General features: G+C 46.7%; 1 protein-coding gene across 1 annotated transcript; it reads left to right on the forward strand.

The window, feature by feature from the left end:
* Nucleotides 1-3,077: 3,077 nt before the first annotated feature.
* LOC121543917 (basic salivary proline-rich protein 2-like) lies at nt 3,078-11,924 on the forward strand. The gene is made up of 3 exons (XM_041854052.2): nt 3,078-4,075; nt 6,064-7,092; nt 11,877-11,924. The coding sequence occupies exons 1-3, from the start codon at nt 3,278-3,280 to the stop codon at nt 11,922-11,924; spliced, it is 1,875 nt and encodes a 624-aa protein (XP_041709986.2). The 5' UTR covers nt 3,078-3,277.
* The last annotated feature ends 10,406 nt before the right edge of the window (nt 11,925-22,330 follow it).

The following is a 22,330-nucleotide window of genomic DNA, read 5'->3' on the forward strand; positions in this document are numbered from 1 at the left end:
TGTTATTGGCATTTGCAAAAAAAATAGTCTTGAAGCATTGATAGGCATAAGACCAATGCTGTTTTTACCGTACATTTATTAAATTAACGCATCCCATCTCTTAAGATGCTGAACAATTGTCAGTTCGTTCACAATACCGCAGCAGATAAAATATTATAATACACTAAATGGTATGATACTGAAATAATCTCTTTTAAGAATTACTTGAATGCGCCTTACTGCATAAATCGTTTATTGTGCCATTATCCAAGGATAGCCGCTGTAAAATCGGTGGTAAAACACCAGCGTTTGTGAAGAATCAAAATGCCTGCTGGGTAAAAATTCCTCTGTCAAGCCACTGTATTTTTCCCCACGAACGACGCTATCACCCCAAACAAATAGCCAATTCACTCACGGTGCCAACATTGTATATCACCATGCCAATGTTGTCAATTATATAGCATAGCCTAATCGTATTTGCTCATTTTACCTAGCTTCTATTGCAAATAGATGTCACGAGTCGATAGTCAGGAAGACGCTGGTTGTGTGAATAACAAGCCATCAATGGTGTTGAATGTGTAACCAGATTGGGATTTTTTGCGTGTACCCTATTGACCAACAATTCCCCCCAGTATATCATTAAAAGATACATTGGCACACGATACACGTTATCACTAATTCCTTATCACTAATTAGCTCCGTTGGTGAGAACTGTTCTTTTTACCCAAGCCCGAATAGGGGGAGGGGGATGCATAAATATTAATGTGACTATATATAGAACAGCGAGCGCAAATGTCATCACAGTCATTGATTTTCCCTTATTGCTTCTTGAAAGTGGGTTTTGAATTTCATTTTGGAAATGGAAAGATATCAAACATCTTGTGGAAGGAAACACATTAGCCAAATGGATGAGTGGTCTGTCAGTGAGCTAGTTGCTGACCATGGTGCTGAAACCAACAGTTGCGGATTGTTTTTGGCACTTAAAGGAAAACTCCACCCAAAAACTATATTTTGGTATTTGTTTCATTAATCCATTGTTGACATAGTCCTAAATAGTTTTGCTTGTCAGCAATCAAGTTTTCAAGATATGTAACTTTCAAAATACAGAAATCATACATGTATGATGCAAAACGCATGTATGATTTCTGTATTTTGAAAGTTACATATCTTGAAAACTTGATTGCTGACAAGCAAAACTATTTAGGACTATGTCAACAATGGATTAATGAAACAAATACCAAAAGAGAGTTTTTGGGTGGAGTTTTCCTTTAAGTGCCAAAAACAATCCGCAACTGTTGGTTTCAGCACCATGGTCAGCAGCTAGCTCACAGACAGACCGCTCATAATATATAACATGCCATTTAGCAGACGCTTTTATCCAAAGCGACTTACAGTCATGCGTGCATACATTTTTGCGTATGGGTGGTCCCGGGGATCGAACCCACTACCTTGGCATTACAAGCGCCGTGCTCTACCAGCTGAGCTACAGAGGATCCATTTGGCTAATGTGTTTCCTTCCACAAGATGTGTTTTTAATAGTTTTTGGGTGGAGTTTTCCTTTAAAACACCAATTAGCTTATGGTCTGTTGGCCTCAAATGGGAAGCTATTTTGCTCTGTACTTCATGCTCTACCTTCAGTTCAAATTCACATTTACACTTCACTGTTCCAAACCTGAACAGTTTGATCTTATTTTGCGCTCGACATTGATCTATCTATCGTCTATGTGACAGGTTCAATCTCAATTGATGAGTAGCAGGGTTGCACCTGACAGCAGTGTAGGCTAGGCTGTCTATCCCACCTCTCAGCTCAATCTAATAAGGCTGTCTCATCTTACCCCATTGAGTTGTCTCTCACTCTCTCTCCTATATCTCTATGATCTCACCACTGTAGATGTCATTCAGCGCTATTCACCTTCCCATCAGCACTAGCCTAGGGCTGGTGCTACGCTAGCTTTGTGCTCACTGTGCCGATGAAAGGCCTATGTCCAATGGCTTTGGGGTGAAAGGTTAGCTTGTTATGTCGGGCAGAGGCTTGAGTGTGTTTCATAATTGAGCATTTAGCCTACAGTATTGCTCAATACCCACAAACAGCCACACCTCATGTAGGCCTTGTACTCTAGTTAAGTAGGCTATGTTATTACAACACATCCTAACATATTGTTGAGATGTCTGTAGAATTTGAGTGATGAGTTGTCATATAAGGATTATCATTCTTAATGATTTGGTTGTTTGGAAGATCAGGTTATTTGGGATACATATTGCATTTGAGTCTGCATGTGAGCATGTATTTGTGTTGAATGATGTATTTAGGAGCTCTTCTGCGGCTATGGTGATCATGAGTGTTCATTTGATATCATCTGTAAGTGTGGCAACTGGCAAATATCAGCCATTTGATCTCATCTGTAAGTGTGGCAACTGGCAAATATCAGCCATTTGATCTCATCTGTAAGTGTGGCAACTGGCAAATATCAGCCATTTGATCTCATCTGTAAGTGTGGCAACTGGCAAATATCAGCCATTTGATCTCATCTGTAAGTGTGGCAACTGGCAAATATCAGCCATTTAATCTCATCTGTAAGTGTGGCAACTGGCAAATATCAGCCATTTGATCTCATCTGTAAGTGTGGCAACTGGCAAATATCAGCCATTTGATCTCATCTGTAAGTGTGGCAACTGGCAAATATCAACCATTTGATCTCATCTGTAAGTGTGGCAACTGGCAAATATCAGCCATTTGATAGTCTAATGTAGCTTCCCCTCCTTATCTCCTCTCCTTCATCTTCGCTGATCTGAAAATGCAGCAACATGGTGGAAGCCTGTGGCAATTTGCTTTCACCTATCCAGCTCTGTCATATCAGGACAGATTAAGGAAAGGAGGGAAAGAAAGGAGGTCACAGAGTATTGAGATTCATACACCCCATCTATTTCAATTTGTACTGCCTCATGACTCCTCTCTCTCTCTCTCTCTCTCTCTCTCTCTCTCTCTCTCTCTCTCTCTCTCTCTCTCTCTCTCTCTCTCTCTCTCTCTCTCTCTCTCTCTCTCTCTCTCTCTCTCTCTCTCTCTCTCACTCTCTCACTCTCACTCTCTCTCTCTCTCAGGCCCTCGGAGGCAGACGCTCAACAGCGGCCCCAGCAACCAGGAGTCGGACCCTCTGGTCGGCTTAGCAAGAGTCGCACCGTAGACGCGTTTGGAGAGGGCCCCACTGGCAGGCCGGCCCCTGGCCGCAGTCCCTCGTCCCTCAGCCTCTTAGAGTCCCGATTCAGGCAGGAGCCCAAGGACCCGGAGAAGAAAACAGGCATGTTTGGCTCCAGCTTCCTGAGCGGGGCCAATCCGCTGAACGCTGTCTCATCCATGACGTCCCAGGTGTCCTCTGGAATGTCCTCCATGTCCTCAGAGGTCACCTCCATGGGCTCCGGGGTCAACATGCCCTCGTTTGGCCTGTTTGACAAGGAAGAGAAGCCTGGAGAGAAGCCCCAAGGTGGGCCCCCAGGGCCGGGCAGCAAGGGCCCCCAGCAGGGGGGGCCAAGACCCCCTGGCCCCGCACAAGGGCGCAGACCCGCTGGTCAAGGGCCCCCTGGGCAGCAAGGGCCCAGAACTCCTGGCCCCGGACAAGGGCCCAGACCCCTCGGGCAGCAAGGACCCAGACCCGCTGGTCAAGGCCCCCCTGGTCAGCAAGGGCCCAGACCCCCTGTCCCCGGACAAGGACCCAGACCCTCTGGCCCCGGACAAGGGCCCCCTGGGCAGCAAGGGCCCAGACCCCCTGGTCAAGGACCCCCTGGGCAGCATGGGCCCAGACCCCCTGGCCCCGGACAAGGGCCCCCTGGGCAGCAAGGGCCCAGACCCCCTGGCCCCGGTCAAGGGCCGCCTGGGCAGCAAGGGCCCCCTGGCCCCGGTGCACAGCCAGGCGGGCCGGCTAAAGCTGGGGGTCCCCCTGGTCCACAAGGCCCTGGTAAACCACCTGGAGGAGGGCTGTGTCCGCTGTGCAAGAGTACCCAGCTCAACGTGGGCTCCAAGGAGCCGCCCAACTACAGCAACTGTACCATGTGTAAGAACCAGGTGTGCAGCCTGTGTGGATTCAGCCCCCCAGACTCGGCGGTAAGAGAAGTCTCTCTCTCTCTCTCTCTCTCTCTCTCTCTCTCTCTCTCTCTCTCTCTCTCTCTCTCTCTCTCTCTCTCTCTCTCTCTCTCTCTCTCTCTCTCTCTCTCTCTCTCTCTCTCTCTCTCTCCTTAAAATGTATTTTGAACTGTATTTTGTACTGACTGAGGGTCTATTATATGGTGGTTTATCTAATTTAATAACACATCTGTAATAATAGTAGAAATTCACATTCTGTCTCAGATGTATCAGATAATTCATTCAATTAAATGTCTACTGCCAGTGTAGTTCCGTAGATACAACAATCAACGCATGCCTTGAACTAATTTCAGAACAGTTTCTGTTCATTAGTACAACATTTGCCCAGCATGTCTGAATGACATTTCACTTCACAAGAGAAGCACAGTACACCATTACAGTACAAAATAAACATAAAAAAAAGGTGAATCAATAAAAACAACAGTTAAGTCTGATATCTAAAGAAGCCTAGCGATAGTTTTTAAGCGTTAGCATTTTTAGCATTAGCCTTTGAGCATTTAGCATTCCAGAGATGCTCATGCAGTCAGGCTTAGCTCTGGAAATGCCCCTCACATTAACGCCAAACAGCTTGACGAACAGAGGGGCCATATGGACCCTGGGGAGGCTATCAAGGTGACTCATGTCATGGGCACAGGAAGCCTCCAACCACCGGCCACTGGCAGGTTTCAGTAGCCAACCACACGAGCCATACATGCCGAGTCATCATGCCTGTTAAAACTGAGGAGGCTGTTGTTGGAATAAGTATACTATAACAAGATATTTATCCATATAAGGTATTTATTTATATATGCAAGATATAGATATACAGAAAATACAATACAAATAATTAATTCAAAGATTTGGTCATCAGTGCCCCTCTCAAAAAAGTATATATTTGCACACGTTATCAGATAAAACAGCAGAATCACAAAGTGGTCATATTTAGCATCTCTTTTTCTGGGGGTAGAGTTATTGAGCATGGTATTCACAAAGAGAAAGGAAAGGTTTGTTACATGCAAGACACTGATAATAACCATGTCAATATTGGCCTCTTTTGTAGTGTTTCTTGTTGTAAACAATGGTAACCAAGGCCATGTCCTGTGTAGTGAACAATAACATTACACTGTAGCTTAGCTAGTTGTCAGGATATGTGACGAAACTCCATCTTTAGAACAAACATACAGTATATATCATATAGGATATCAATATGATTATCTAATGATATATGTATTATGTGTTACAGATGCATCAATACAGTAGTTTCCTATTTCTATGTAACCATAAAATGCATCTAGTTTCATCATAGTAGCTTTCCTGTATTTCAAGAATGAATCAACCAATAAACATAAAACAAATAAAATGTTTTGTAATGATAGGATTTTTGCTTCAAATTAGAGCAATATTCCATTTGTAAGACAGCCTTGTCGAATAGTACATTTAATGGTGGTTATGCAAATTGCCATGATCTGCAAATACAGCTCCCATTACTGCAACACGTAATTAGTGTAAATCATTCAATTTGCTTTTAAATCCCTCATGAACTGAGCGAAAAAGAATTTGCATTGTGAAAAGAGAATCATGCATGTTATTGAAATGGGCTAATTAAGTATTTTTTAAATCTGAAATACTGTGATGTTTCACTTAATGGACAGGATTGTGTGTGTGACGATACCAGTATCGCAATATTTTTTCCATTGCAAAAATGAAAACACAAAGCAGAACAAACTCTTTGGTCCTTTAAAAACCTGCTGTATGTAAAATATTGTGTTCTATAGCTTGGAAAATTAACAAATGTGACTCTGGATGACAGCATAATGATGTTTGTTTCCAACATTAGGGCTGTTTTCCTAAAGAAGTTAAATCTGCTTTGTGTTTTGTTTCCTTGCCACGTTACTAACGAGTATCATGATACTGGTACCGTCCCGGCCATACAGTACATGTGTGTCTGACCATGTTTTGGCTCTTTTCAGGGCAAGGAGTGGCTGTGTCTCAACTGCCAGATGCAGAGGGCTATGGGGGGTATGGATGACCCTCCTATGATGGGCAGGGGCTCTGCCCCTCCTTCCCCCTCGAGGAAAGACCCTGGCAAAGATGGCAAGAAGCCCAATCTACTAATTAAGCAGCAGAGCATCTCCGACAAAGGCTTAACCCCTCCAACCACGCCCAAACAGAAATCCCCAGGCCCATCTTCCCCGAAAGGCAGCCCCCAGCCCTCCCCAGCCAAAGGTAAACAGGAGTCCAGCTTCTTCGGGGGCCTGGGTGGCATCAGCCTAGGGGGCCTCACCGACGCGGCCAAGCCTCCAGCCGCTGCCTCCCAGGCGGCCGAGTCCATCACAGGAACAATGTTCAGCGGCTTTGGTGGGTTCACCGGATCAGCCAAACCTGATCGGGCCAAAGCCGCCGCTGGTCCCCAAAGAACAGCAGAGTCGGTGACAGGAAAGATGTTCAGCGGGTTTGGTGGTTTTACCGAGACAGCCAAGCCCCCGGCGGCTGCCTCCCAGATGTTCGGGTTTGGCTCGTCCATCTTGAGCTCGGCCACCAACCTCATGACCACCGACTCTGTGGACTCTGTGGATGAGAAAGCTGGTTCTCCTGATGATTCTCCTGCCGGTTCTCCTGCAGGCTCTCCCCCAGACTCCCCCTTCTCCACCCCCGGTTCTCCCCCCGGTTCTCCCCCGGACTCCCCCTTCTCCGCTCCTGGGTCTCCCCCCGACTCAGACAGCCCTGACACCCCGCCCGCCTCCAAGAAGGCCCCCAAACGCGCCACCTCCCTACTGAAGGACCAGAAGTCCATAGAAGCAGAGCCCTCCACGGAGCCTCTGAAAGCGGGGGAGCCGCCTACTTCGGCCCCAGGCTCGGGGGCCCAGGGAAACTGCCCTCTGTGTAAGGTGGAGCTGAACATTGGATCAGCCGACACGCCTAACTACAGCAACTGCACCGAGTGCAAGAAGAGTGTGTGTAACCAGTGTGGCTTCAACCCCACACCTCATCTTGCCGAGGTGAGACCAGTTCAGTACTGCTAAAATATATATATATATAATATATAATATAAACAGTTCTGCTGAAAGGTACACAAACCATACACAGATTTCAGCGGTTTCCAAGGTTACAGTATGTGGGTTAGAGTTGCAGACTATTACACACTCCATGTTGTTCAGTCCCTCACTGGCTATATAAAAACCATGTCTGCAGTAAATGATGTTTCTATATCTTCTAATTGTAATCAGGACACAAATATTGACAGCATGTTTAAAGGTACCCCTCTTACCATAAGTGAACCTGAACCTTAGTCACGGTCTTGGTTGTTATGACTGCTGCACGTGTTTGACCTTTGAGGGAGTGGTCTGCGGTTGATGCGTTTAGCCTTCCCTAGCCTCCTAGCCACACTGAAGTCTATCTCTAAGCCATTGTGGAACTAGGTTAATAAGGCTAAATGAATGCCATTTAAATGGCCATCTCATTTACACTTTAAAAGGCTGCCATTTGACTCTGTAATCTAAGAGAGGGGTGTGTGTGTGTGTGTGTGTGTGTGTGTGTGTGTGTGTGTGTGTGTGTGTGTGTGTGTGTGTGTGTGTGTGTGTGTGTGTGTGTGTGTGTGTGTGTGTGTGTGTGTGTGCGGTAATAGGAACCAAATACTCTTTGAATGCTCATCTTCCTAGGGGGTTATATAGTGTTATTACTAGCATGTCCCATTGACGCTCAATTAACATACATCCCTTACATTCAGTTCCCAAGAACAGATGTTTTATGGGGTCATCAAATTATATTAACGGAAGCACTGCACAGAATTTCATACGGTTCAGCGAATCAAAGCACACTGTGAAACCTTATTCTGATGGGAAAATACAGCAGTAGCCTACTTAGTGCATATCTATTGTGTAACTGCTGTATATTTTGGTTGACATGTCAATTGGGTGTAAAAAGGTTAGAGTTGGTTTCTCAATTATAATAGCAAGTTTGGTTGAACTGTGACTAGATTGTGTTTGTCATCGGCCATGTCTGGCTAGGCTTAGGAGCTACTCACAGTGTAAGATGTTCAACCTTGAGTGAAAACAGGGAAAGCGTTGAAAGCAGGTATAGTTGAGATCACACGATGGCAGGTTTGGCGTAGCTTCACATGCTAGCTTTACTATGCTTGTAATGCGTGGCCAGTTCCCTTAGTAATCATGCTACTGGTCTATTTAAGGTGTTCCGAGGAGATTAGGCAGAGCATGTCTAACTCCTTGTCACATGGTGAGAACCATGACTTCCCCACCACAACCAACAAGATGGCCGCCACTCCATTATGTAATGACGTCACTGAAGAGGCTCTACATTTTCTCATGCAGTTCATAATTTCCATTTAGTTTTTTTTTTTCAACATTATTGTATGTAGAAACACATACACTGTGATGACATAGAGTACTTCAAAATACAGTTAAAATAGAGGTAAAACACACATCATAGATCCTCATGTATCTTTGTGTTGGCTCAGACGGCTAGTTACTACAGTACTACTATGTACCCTAAGGTTGTTACTAGTGTAAGTACCTCATTACTACACAGGTGTAACTTACTTGACTTATTAATTTTAGCTCCTAGAGGAGCAAAGGCCCTCAGGTTACTACCTCTGGACTACACAGGTCAACTCAATATAAAATGCTACCAATATCATAGACTGGTATGTATCTCTGTGTTGTCATACTGGCCCATCTTTGGCATTAATGAGGAGCAGCATATTCCTCGAATGAAGTCTAAGCCACGGGGAAATCTGTAATTACATTGGAGAGCTCAGCATCCTAGGTGATTATGTTCTTAGATGGCCTAATGAGCCAAAGATTAGGTGTCTCTGGACGAGTGTGTCTTAACACTGCAACCGATAGACTTGTTTTGCTCAAAATCAGGGTTGTGTTCATTAGGCATCAAACTGTAGAAAACTGACTGAAACAGTGAGGGACTAGCTGGACTTGTCCAATAAGAAATGCTCATTTTCATTTCCAATGCAAAACGCTTTGCGACAGTGTGCATTAATGAATACAACCCAGGTGCAGAGTACAACTGACAGAGATTAAATACCACCATGTTTCAGGGACGATGTAAATTCCTCTTTACTCAGTCGATTCAGAGAATGAATAGGACATTCTGATCATGAATTGAAAAGGTTCACTGAAAAACGTACTAATTGAAAAAGTCCTAATTTCCCAATTTATGTGTTGAATTTAGATCCCAAACCTGATTTTAACTGAGCTGAAATTCAATTCAACCCAACCAGACACGCATCTAATCTAATCCATTCAATGATGCTTCATGCAGAAACGGAACTTGTGGTGATTGATGGAGAGCTATGTAGAGCCCTGAGTCCTTTGTGATGAAGAGGAATAGATAGAGAATGTGAGTCCTTGGTCTAGGACAGGGTATGGTGCTGGATGGCCATTTGAACGAGGCTGCTACTGCCTCGGCCTACCTACCTCAGTACACTGACTCATCCACCCCTTTCTCTGCTTCGTCAGCAAACATGCCTCTGTCACTCTCCCAACACTTGCTCCGAGCTGAGAATTTGTTTGTGTGTATTTGTGTGTGTGTGTTTAGGGGGTTGTGTGTATGTGTGGGGGTTGGTACATGCATTACATTATGTTTGAAGGAGCATTTATCTGTGTGTTTGTTGGTGTTTGGTGTGTGTGTGTGTGTGTGTGTGTGTGTGTGTGTGTGTGTGTGTGTGTGTGTGTGTGTGTGTTTGTAGGCATGCTATAGAAAAGGTAATCTCTGCTTCCTAAAAGGATTTAAAGGGCATCAGGAACCCTATCGTTTCTCCTGAGGCTTTATCCCAGTCAGAAGAGGTGTCCCTTAACTTTTTTCAAAATGAGCCTTTCTCTCTCTCTCTCTCTCTCTCTCTCTCGCTCTCTCTCCCCCCTCTCTCTCTTCCTCTCTCTCTCCAACCCCTCTCTCTCTCCCCCCTTCTCTCTCTCTCCCCCCCTCTCTCTCCCGCCCTCTCTCTCTCTTCCTCTCTCTCTCTTCCTCTCTCTCTCCCTCTCTCTCTCTCTCTCTCTCTCTCTCTCTCTCTCTCTCTCTCTCTCTCTCTCTCTCTCTCTCTCTCTCTCTCCCCCCTCTCTCTTCCTCACTCTCTCCCCCCCCCCCTCTCTCTCTCCCCCCTCTCTCTATTTCTCTCTCTCTCTCCCCTCTTACTTTCTTTCTCTCTCTCTCACACACTCTTGATGTCTTTGTTGTTTATGATGTCTGTCTATAGTCTCTGTCTGTCTCTCTCTTTCTCTCTCTGCCTTCCTCATTTCTGTTAATATCTCTGTTGATTTCTCTATCTCATTGTCTGTTTCCATGTTTATTTGAGTAAAGTACTGTACATGTCAGATAAAAAACAGAAAACAGGCCTGATGGAAACAGAACATTGTCGGGAACCATTCCTAAATGTTGATAAAACAAATTACGTTATACAGGGGTAGATTATAATTCATTTTGTTCCTAGAATTTGAATATTTGCATTAGTATATTCGCTTGAAAATCTTTCGACAAATGGATGGGAACCTAGCTTCTGTCTCTCTGTCCCTCCCTCCCTCTCTCTTACTTTCTCCTTTCATTTTGATTTCTGTCCCTCTCTGTCTCTCTCTCCCTCTTTTTATTTCTCTTGTACCCATCATCTCATCTGTTCTTTAGTAGTTTGGATGTTGTTCTCAAGGATCTCTGGCTGTTCTGGCTCTACTGTTTGACAATATTTACTCTAGCTCTCCCCAAGCATAAAATACATTGATTCTGTCTCTGAAATGGCTTCTGCCCAGCACAACACTTAAAACCTCTTCCCTGTCATTTTTGTTCCAGCCCAGCACTAACACACCTCAAGGGCTCGGTGATTAGTGGACTAGTTGAATCAGGTGTGTTAGTCCTGGGCTAGAATAACAATATGCAGTTTATTCATTTCAAATCATTTATATTTTATTATATTTATAGTCTACTCAGTAACTTGACGTATGACACTGCTGCAATGCAGACACTACTGTATGAGACTGCCTTGTTGCTCACATCACACAGCATCTAAGGCCCTTGTCAGAATGATATTATATAACCTGGGGAGAGGAATCACGACGCCTGAGCTACAACATTCACTAGACTAAACCATTTCCAAAGCTTGCCCTGTGGACAACTTCACAGTCATGTCTGTGTGGCAACAAACAGAGGCAATTAATATGCTATAGTCATATCATATCATTTATTATACTTTATAGTATAGACTATAACCATCACAGTGAAGCTGAATCCAACATTTAGATTCATGTTCCAACATTCAACTTTAGAGAGACTGAGTTTTCTATATGGCCATCATATCAAAGATAAATGTGTATTTATCTGAGGCAGTTTGTGTTTGTTTACAAATAGGCTTAGCTGTCGCTTTATTTTGACAAGCTCCAAGGGCTGTTTTCTTAAAGAAGTCAAATTGGCTTAGTGTTTTGTTTCCTTGCCACGATATTAACAAGTATCGCAATACTGGAATCGTCCCAGCCCTATATACTAACCCTCTACACACACACACACACACACACACACACACACACACACACACACACACACACACACACACACACACACACACACACACACACACACACACACACACACACACACACACACACACACACACACACACACACCATGATCTGTGTGTCACACCTGTGGTCACATTGCCCCACCTGTTTCCTCTGCCCTCAATGTCTGTGTTATTTTGGCTGGACACACAGACACACCACACACTATCTCTTGTCTATGTGTGGTGTTTCCTGTAGTCTCCTTATTATTCCAGGCTGGTGCCCACGCTGCCTCCCACACTGTGAGCCTGCTTCACATATGAACAGGAATGTCTTTCTACTGGCTCTCACACACACACGCACACACACACACACACACACACACACACACACACACACACACACATATACAGTGGGGAGAACAAGTATTTGATACACTGCCGATTTTGCAGGTTTTCCTACTTACAAAGCATGTAGAGGTCTGTAATTTTTATCATAGGTACACTTCAACTGTGAGAGACGGAATCTACATTGTATGATTTTTCAGTAATTAATTTGCATTTTATTGCATGACATGAGTATTTGATACATCAGAAAAGCAGAACTTAATATTTGGTACAGAAACCTTTGTTTGCAATTACAGAGATCATACGTTTCCTGTAGGTCTTGACCAGGTTTGCACACACTGCAGCAGGGATTTTGGCCCACTCCTCCATACAGACCTTCTCCAGATCCTTCAGGTTTCGGGGCTGTCGCTGGGCAATACGGACTTTCAGCTCCCTCCAAAGATTTTCTATTGGGTTCAGGTCTGGAGACTGGCTAGGCCACTCCAGGACCTTGAGATGCTTCTTACGGAGCCACTCCTTAGTTGCCCTGGCTGTGTGTTTCGGTTCGTTATCATGCTGGAAGACCCAGCCACGACCCATCTTCAATGCTCTTACTGAGGGAAGGAGGTTGTTGGCCAAGATCTCGCGATACATGGCCCCATCCATCCTCCCCTCAATATGGTGCAGTCGTCCTGTCCCCTTTGCAGAAAAGCATCCCCAAAGAATGATGTTTCCACCTCCATGCTTCACGGTTGGGATGGTGTTCTTGGGGTTGTACTCATCCTTCTTCTTCCTCCAAACACGGCGAGTGGAGTTTAGACCAAAAAGCTCTATTTTTGTCTCATCAGACCACATGACCTTCTCCCATTCCTCCTCTGGATCATCCAGATGGTCATTGGCAAACTTCAGACGGGCCTGGACATGCGCTGGCTTGAGCAGGGGGACCTTGCGTGCGCTGCAGGATTTTAATCCATGACGATATAGTGTGTAACTAATGGTTTTCTTTGAGACTGTGGTCCCAGCTCTCTTCAGGTCATTGACCAGGTCCTGCCGTGTAGTTCTGAGCTGATCCCTCACCTTCCTCATGATCATTGATGCCCCATGAGGTGAGATCTTGCATGGAGCCCCAGACCGAGGGTGATTGACCGTCATCTTGAACTTCTTCCATTTTCTAATAATTGCGCCAACAGTTGTTGCCTTCTCACCAAGCTGCTTGCCTATTGTCCTGTAGCCCATCCCAGCCTTGTGCAGGTCTACAATTTTATCCCTGATGTCCTTACACAGCTCTCTGGTCTTGGCCATTGTGGAGAGGTTGGAGTCTGTTTGATTGAGTGTGTGGACAGGTGTCTTTTATACAGGTAACGAGTTCAAACAGGTGCAGTTAATACAGGTAATGAGTGGAGAACAGGAGGGCTTCTTAAAGAAAAACTAACAGGTCTGTGAGAGACGGAATTCTTACTGGTTGGTGGGTGATCAAATACTTATGTCATGCAATAAAATGTAAATTAATTACAGAAAAATCATACAATGTGATTTTCTGGATTTTTGTTTTAGATTCCGTCTCTCACAGTTGAAGTGTACCTACAGTGAGCGAAAAAAGTATTTGATCCCCTGCTGATTTTGTACGTTTAACCACTGAAAAAGACATGATCAGTCTATAATTTTAATGGTAGGTTTATTTGAACAGTGAGAGACAGAAAAACAACAAAAAAATCAAGAAAAACGCATGTCAAAAATGTTATAAATTGATTTGCATTTTAATGAGGGAAATAAGTATTTGACCACTCTGCAAAACATGACTTAGTACTTGGTGGCAAAACCCTTGTTGGCAATCACAAAGGTCAGATGTTTCTTGTAGTTGGCCACCGGGTTTGCACACATCTCAGGAGGGATTTTGTCCCACTACTCTTTGCAGATCTTCTCCAAGTCATTAAGTTTTCGAGGCTGACGTTTGGCAACTCGAACCTTCAGCTTCCTCCACAGATTTTTTTATGGGATTAAGGTCTGGAGACTGGCTAGGCCACTCCAGGACCTTAATGTGCTTCTTCTTGAGCCACTCCTTTGTTGCCATGGCCGTGTGTTTTGGGTCATTGTTACGCTGGAATACCCATCCACGACCCATTTTCAATGCCCTGGCTGAGGGAAGGAGGTTCTCACCCAAGATTTGACAGTACATGGCCCTATCCATCGTCCCTTTGATGCGGTGAAGTTGTCCTGTCCCCTTAGCAGAAAAACACCCACAAAGCATAATGTTTCTACCTCCATGTTTGACGGTGGGGATGGTGTTCTTGGGGTCATAGGAAGCATTCCTCCTCCTCCAAACACGGCGAGTTGAGTTGATGCCAAAGAGCTCAATTTTGGTCTCATCTGACCACAACACTTTCACCCAGTTCTCCCCTGAATCATTCAGATGTTCAATGGCAAACTTCAGACGGGCCTGTATATGTGCTTTCTTGAGCAAGGGGACCGTCCGGGCATTGCAGGATTTCAGTCCTTCACGGTGTAGTGTGTTACCAATTGTTTTCTTGGTGACTATGGTCCCAGCTGCCTTGAGATCATTGACAAGATCCTCCCGTGTAGTTCTGGGCTGATTCCTCACCGTTCTCATGATCATTGCAACTCCACAAGGTGAGATCTTGCATGGAGCCCCAGGCCGAGGGAGATTGACAGTTCTTTTGTGTTTCTTCCATTTGCGAATAATTGCACCAACTGTTGTCACCTTCTCACCAAGCTGCTTGGCGGTGGTCTTGTAGCCCATCCCAGCCTTGTAGCCCATTCCAGCCTTGTGAAGGTCTACAATCTTGTCCCTGACATCCTTGGAGAGCTCTTTGGTCTTGGCCATGGTGAAGAGTTTGGAATCTGATTGATTGATTGCTTCTGTGGACATGTGTCTTTTATACAGGTAACAAGCTGAGATTAGAGCACTCCCTTTAAGCGTGTGCTCCTAGTCTCAGCTCGTTACCTGTATAAAAGACACCTGGGAGCCAGAAATCTTTCTGATTGAGAGGGGGTCATATACTTATTTCCCTCATTAAAATGCAAATCAATTTATAAAATGTTTAACGTGTTTTTCTGGATATTTTTTTTTGTTATTCTGTCTCTCACTGTTCAAATAAACCTACCATTAAAATTATAGACTGATGATTTTTGTCAGTGGGCAAACGTACAAAATCAGCAGGGGATCAAATACTTTTTTCCCCTCACTGTATGATACAAATTACAGACCTCTACATGCTTTGTAAGTAGGAAAACCTGCAAAATCGGCAGTGTATCAAATACTTGTTCTCCCCACTGTATATACACATACATACACATATACATACATACATACACATACATGTCCTTTAAAAAAATAAATATATATATTCATTACATTTACGTCATTTAGCAGACACTCTTATCCAGAGCGACTTACAAATTGGTGCATTCACCTTATGATAGCCAGTGGGACAACCACTTTCGATTAAAAAAAAATCATTTTTAAATTTCCTATATATTTGTGTAAAATATATTTTTTGGTGGGGGTGGGGGGGTAGAAGGATTACTTTTATACTATCCCAGGTATTCCTTAAAGAGGTAGGGTTTCAAGTGTCTCCGGAAGGTGGTGAGTGACTCTGCTGTCCTGGCGTTGTGAGGGAGCTTGTTACACCATTGGGGTGCCAGAGCAGCGAACAATTTTGACTGGGCTGAGCGGGAACTGTGCTTCCCCAGAGGTAGGGGGACCAGCAGGCCAGATGTGGAAGAACGCAATGGCCTCGTTTGGGTGTAGGGACTGATCAGAGCCTGAAGGTAAGGAGGTGCCGTTCCCCTCACAGCGCCGTAGGCAAGCACCATGGTCTTGTAGCAGATGCGAGCTTCAACTGGAAGCTATATTCCCCTTTATTACTTTCCAACCCCACCACCCTTTCCCTAATTGGAGTAAACTAGTGAACAACAATGCTTAGGCCTCTACTTCCAGCTTATACTTACTATATACATTTTATGGACACAGTCAATTTTACAATAATTACATTTTTGTTTGTTTTTTCTCCTGAACTTTTTCTACTCTCAACCTCTCTGATCATTTTCATGATGTCCATCCGGTTTGCTTCTATATGCCATATCTTTCTAACAATGTTGTGGTCCTCTGTAGCTCAATTGGTAGAGCATGGCGCTTGTAACGCCAGGGTAGTGGGTTCGATCCTGGGACCACCCATACGTAAAATATGTATGCACACATGACTGTAAGTCGCTTTGGATAAAAGCGTCTGCTAAATGGCATATTATTATTATTATTATTATTATTAATGAGTAGGGATATTGGGTTGGCGGGCCTGAGGGTGACCCCGGATTCCTCTGGCTCAACCGTTGCCATGGTGTATCGACAGACTATTAGAGGCTGGAAATGATGAACCAGACTGACAAGTGCCACGGCGAATCAGAGTGCCACTCCAGCCAGCCAATCCATACCAGCACTACACAGGCTCAATCTATACCACTACACCACTCAACCTAACTAGTGGCTCTATAGCGCAGCTGTGATCTATAGCGCATACCATGTAAGAAAACGCTCATACGCAACCTAGGCCTGGTATGCATTCGCCTAGCTTGCACAAACAAATCATGAGATGGTTATTATTATGCCAAACACTGTGACTGTGTTGCAGCCAAGAAAACTGATCTAACGTTACCTCGGTCCCCACGGGAGTGCAGTGGCATGAGCTGCCTAGCCAGCATCAGAGGTGTCAAAGGCAACTAGCGCCTGTCAGAGCCGGTTTACATGACGCGGTGGGGGCCATTTTGAGGCAAAGTCACATAAGGTGCCTTCGTTTCCAGGGGGACTGAGTGACTAATTAAAGTGGAACTAATTAAAAGCGGGGTTGAGACGCTCCCAAAAGCAGGAGGGAGCATTTAAATGCCGCCCCGGAGAAACAAATATTTAGCATTTCTTTAAAGGGAAGAACAAGGAGGAGGGAGGGAAGGAGGGTGTCGTACTGCCGACCCGTATTGCAGCCAGTTAAATGTAGCTGGGAGAGGAGTCCTTAAAAAATGTAATGTCAAAGTGTGTGTGTAGGTGTGTGTACTTGTGTGTGTGTGTGCATGCTTGTGTGTGTGTGTGTTTGGCGATTGCCCATGCTTTTTAAATTACAGACGGGCGATTAGAGAAGACACCTGAAGCGCGGAAAAGAGTGGAGGGTCCTGATGTTTTCGCGGCGCTGCCTCTACACTCTCCAAAACGCCTAAATGTCAGCGTACCGCAGGGAAATGTCAGAGGCGACTTCAGTGTACATACATACATACAGAGATGCCCACAGATTGACACACACATAGACAAAGAAATGCACACATAAAGAGATACACACAAACACAATCACACACAGACAAATGGTACGCATCAATACTGTACACAGACACACACATACAGAGATACACATACACAACAAAATACACAAACACAAAATAACAAAACGACAACACACACACACGTACACACACACACAGCCATGCGCAGTGTTAACATAAGAATACCACTCTCTCTCTCTCTCTCTCTCTCTCTCTCTCTCTCTCTCTCTCTCTCTCTCTCTCTCCTCAGCTTTATGTAATCCTCCATACCAGCCAAGTCTGCTGTATACAGTAGAACTGAGTTCCCTGTGTGTGTACGTGCGTTTGTGTGTGTTTTTGTGTGTCCCTCTATGTGTGTGTCTTTGTGTGTCCCTCTGTGTGTGTGTGTGTCTGTGTCTCTGTCTGTGTCTGTCTGTCTGTCTCTGTATACACTACCGTCACTCTCACTCCCATCACTTGCCCCGAGGACAGAAATGGGCAAAAATAGCCTGAGCTACAAAAGAGTTACTACAGGGCACCATGGGAAATCATCTCTCTCTCTCTCTCTCTCTCTCTCTCTCTCTCTCTCTCTCTCTCTCTCTCTCTCTCTCTCTCTCTCTCTCTCTCTCTCTCTCTCTCTCTCTCTCTCTCCCTTTCTCTCTCTCTCTCTCTTTCTCTCTCTCTCTCTCTCTCTCTCTCTCTCTCTCTCTCTCTCTCTCTCTCTCTCTCTCTCTCTCTCTCTCTCTCTCTCTCTCTCTCTCTCTCTCTCTCTCTTTCTCTCTCTCTCTCTCCCTTTCTCTCTCTCTCTCTCCCTTTCTCTCTCTCCCTCTCTCTCCCTTTCTCTCTCTCTCTCTCTCCCTTTTCTCTCTCTCTCTCTCCCTTTCTCTCTCTCTCTCTCTCTCTCTCTCTCTCTCTCTGTCACGGTTAACTAAGCCAGAACCCAGAAGCAGACCAGGACAAGGTACGTTGAGGCAAAGGTGAGTGTTTATTAATAGATTCCGAGTGAGGCTGAATAATCCAGGGAACAGAGCGGGTGGCGTGGATGGGTTGTTGAGGGTGCAGTGGTTGGTCCGGTACTGGCTCGGCAGCCGCCGACCATCAGGCAGAGGTTGGGTGAAGGTTCCGGGTGAGAGACTGCAGACAGAACAAAAACGGAGGTCAGTACACAGCTAGTCAAAAAGGTGCAAAACAACAAAACTAACACTAATGGCTCAGAGACTGATACGCAGACAAACATACTGTTCATGGCTAACGATCCGGCAGGAACTGGATGTTGGGCCAGAGCCTAAGAAGGGTGATGATCAGGACCAGGTGTGCAGATTGCTGATGGGATGCAGGTGCGAAAACAAGAGCGCTCCCGGAGCGTTCCCGAACCCTCGGGAAACTGGAGATTACGAACAGGAACACTAGTCACCAGGACAGGACCCGACTCAGACAGCCGGGATCGTTACAGTACCCCCCCTCCGACGAACGCCACCGGGCGGACTCCCCGAGCGCCAGGATGGAGGCGGTAGAAGTCACTGATGAGGTCCGCATCTAGGACCTGTCGCCGCGGAATCCAACTCCTCTCTTCAGGGCCATACCCCTCCCAGTCCACGAGATACTGGAAACCCCGGCCCCGCCGTCTGGAATCCATGATGCGACGCACCGTGTAGGCAGGACCACCTCCGATCATCCGAGGAGGAGGAGGAGGAGGCGGAGGAGGCAACAGAGGACTGAGGAAGACAGGCTTGAGGCAGGAGACATGAAAGGTGGGATGGACTCTGAGCGTCCCCGGTAGTTTGAGTCGAACTGCCACTGGATTGATCACCTTCTCCACCACAAACGGACCAATGAACTTCGGTAACAACTTCCTAGACTCAGTCCGTAACGGAAGATCCCGTGTGGCCAACCAAACCCTATCTCCGATGGTATAGGTGGGAGCGGGGATCCGGCGACGATTCGCCTGGAGCTGATACCGGTCCGAAACTCTAAGGAGTGCCTTTCTGGCCCGATGCCAGGTCCGGTGGCAACGACGAATATGGGCCTGAACAGAAGGCACTGAGAGCTCCTTCTCCTGAGAAGGAAACAGGGGAGGTTGGTAGCCATACAGGCACTGGAAGGGAGACATCCCAGTGGCAGATGTAGGAAGAGTATTGTGGGCATACTCAACCCAAGGCAACTGAGAGACCCAGGAGGTGGGGTTGGAAGAGACCAGACAGCGTAGCGTGATTCCATCTTCTGGTTGGCTCTCTCCGCCTGACCATTGGATTGGGGGTGAAAACCAGATGTGAGACTGACTGTAGCTCCAATGGCCAAACAGAAGGACTTCCAGACAGCAGAGGTAAACTGAGGGCCACGGTCGGAAACGATATCACTGGGCAAACCGTGGACCCTGAAAACCTCCCTAACCAGGATCTCGGACGTCTCCGAGGCAGAGGGAAGCTTGGCAATAGGCACAAAGTGGGCGAACTTGCTGAATCTGTCCACGATAGTCAGAACGACCGTGTTCCCCTCAGAAGCGGGCAACCCAGTGACGAAGTCCAGGGCCAGATGCGACCATGGTCGCCGGGGAATAGGAAGGGGGTGAAGTAGTCCAGAGCTGGGCCGATTGGTACTCTTATTCTGCGCACACACTGGACAGGCAGCAACAAAACCCCCGAGTATCCTCGGCCATGGCAGGCCACCAAAAACGTCTGCGAAGAAACGCCATTGTCCGAGCCACGCCAGGGTGACAAGCCATCTTGCTGGCGTGGGACCATTTGAGGACAGCAGGACGAACCGACTCAGGCACAAACAACCGACCGGGTGGACCGTTACCAGGACCGGGCTGAGTCCGAAGGGCCGCCAGCACCTCCTCCTCAATCTTCCATAACTGCTCCCACGACGCAGTTCCGGGGGAGGATTGTCTCGGTCTTGGACCCACTCTCCTCCGTCTTGAGAACATCCGGGACAAGGCGTCCGCCTTGCCGTTCTTAGATCCAGGTCGGAACGTCCAGGGCAAACTTGAATCGTCCGAAAAACAACGCCCACCTGGCCTGGACGGGAGTTGAGACGTTTAGCCGATTGCACGTAAGCAAGATTCTTGTGGTCAGTCCAGACAATAAACGGTTGCTCCGCCCCTCCAACCAGTGGCGCCACTCCTCCAAGGCAAGTTTCACCGCGAGAAGCTCCCGGTTACCCACATCGTAATTCCTCTCCGCAGGCGAAAGGCGACGAGAGTAGTAGGCGCAGGGATGGAGTTTACTGTCCGTGGAGCATCGCTGCGACAGGATGGCGCCAACTCCCACATCAGACGCGGCCCACTTCAACGACGAACTGACGGGCCGTGTCCGGTTGAGAGAGAATCGGTGCGTTGGTGAATCGCCTCTTCAAATCCAGAAACGCTCGATCCGCCTCCGGATTCCACTTGAAGGTCCTGATACTGGAAGTCAAGGCAGTTAACGGAGCGGCCACACGGCTGTAATCCCGGATGAATCTGCGGTAGAAATTCGCAAACCCCAAAAATCTCTGGAGCTGCAATCTCGTACCGGGCTGGGCCCATTCCAGAACCGGCTCTAACCTTCTCCTGGTCCATCCTAATCTCTCCCCTGGAGATGATGTACCCGAGAAAGGATGTAGTGTGGGCGTGAAACTCGCACTTCTCGGCCTTCACGAACAGGCGATTCTCCAACAATCGCTGCAGAACCTGCCGGACATGCTGGGACGTGGTCGGAAGGTTCCTTCGAGAAGATCAGAATGTCATCCAGGTAAACAAACACAAAGAGACCGATCATATCTCTCAGGACGTCGTTCACCATACTCTGGAATACCGCTGGAGCATTGGTCAGTCCAAACGGCATCACCTGATACTCGAAGTGACCCATCGGTGTATTGAAACCCGTCAACCACTCGTCCCCCCTCTTGATCCGGACCAGGTGATACGCATTGCGTAGGTCTAGCTTGGTGAACACCGTAGCACCCTGTAAGGAGTCGAAGGCAGAACTCATCAAGGGCAGGGGATACTTGTTCTTGACCGTGATGTCATTCAACCCCCGATAATCAATACACGGTCGAAGAGAGCCATCCTTCTTACCCACAAAGAAGAATCCTGCCCCCAGGGGTGATGACGAGGGACGAACGAGACCAGCAGCTAGGGACTCCTTGATGTAGGTCTCCAACGCCTCACGTTCAGGTCGGGAGATACTGTATAACCTTCCCCTTGGGGTAGACAGCTCCAGGAACCAGGTTGATGGCACAATCATATGGTCGGTGGGGAGGGGTGACAGAGCCTTCTGCTTACTGAAAACTTCCCCCAAATCGTGATATGTCTCGGGAACCAGGGACAAATCTGGGGGTTTAGCCTCAATCACCTGACTGGGAACCGAATGGGGGCAGGCAGTCTTGAGACAGTTAGCATGACAATCAAGGCTCCAACTCGTTACCTTGCCCGTCACCCAATCGAACGTGGGATTGTGTTCCTTCAGCCAGGGGTATCCAAGGACCAGAGGAACATGGGAAGACGGCAGAATGAAGAATGAAATCATCTCAGAATGATTCCCCGACAACCGCATCTTAACCGGTTCAGTCCTCATCGTGATACGTGCCAGACTACTGCCGTTCAGAGTGGTCGCTTCAATGGCTTCCGGCAATTGCTCCTTGGAAAGCCCCAGCTGTTCCACCAACTCGGCATCAAGAAAGCTTCCATCGGCACCTGAATCGATAAAGCGTTAAGCGCTAAGCTCTGATTCCTGTTCACAAGGGTAGCCGAAACGGGGTCTGACAGAGGTACTGAGAGGTTGAAACTGGCTCGCTAAAAGTCCTCCCAACTTTAGCGAGCCGGGCAGTTTGACGACCGCCGGGAACAAGTGGAGATGTAATGTCCCGAGCTACCACAGTAGAGGCAGCAGTTGGTCTTACGTCTATGTTGACGCTCCTCCTTGGTTAACCCGTGCCGCCCCACTTGCATGGGTTCAGAATCGGGAGAGAGGACCTCTCCACTAATCCATTGTGGTGGAGAATGATCGACGTGTTCTGGTCCACCACCCGACCCGACTGGGAACTGAGAAGCTGATCGATTGGACGGGACCCCATTGCTTCTCCCTCCTTCGCTCTCGGACTCGATTATCCACCCGAATAGACAA

The sequence above is a fragment of the Coregonus clupeaformis genome, chromosome 28 (assembly GCF_020615455.1).
Source record: "Coregonus clupeaformis isolate EN_2021a chromosome 28, ASM2061545v1, whole genome shotgun sequence".
NCBI lineage: Eukaryota > Metazoa > Chordata > Actinopteri > Salmoniformes > Salmonidae > Coregonus > Coregonus clupeaformis.

Excerpts from the sequence above, each read along its gene's own strand:
- LOC121543917 (XM_041854052.2), top strand. The coding sequence starts at position 3,278 with ATGTTTGGCTCCAGCTTCCTGAGCGGGGCCAATCCGCTGAACGCTGTC. Across the intron at positions 4,076-6,063 it reads TCAGCCCCCCAGACTCGGCG|GGCAAGGAGTGGCTGTGTCT; the intron begins GTAAGAGAAGTC and ends GGCTCTTTTCAG. Across the intron at positions 7,093-11,876 it reads CCACACCTCATCTTGCCGAG|GCTGGTGCCCACGCTGCCTC; the intron begins GTGAGACCAGTT and ends TTATTATTCCAG.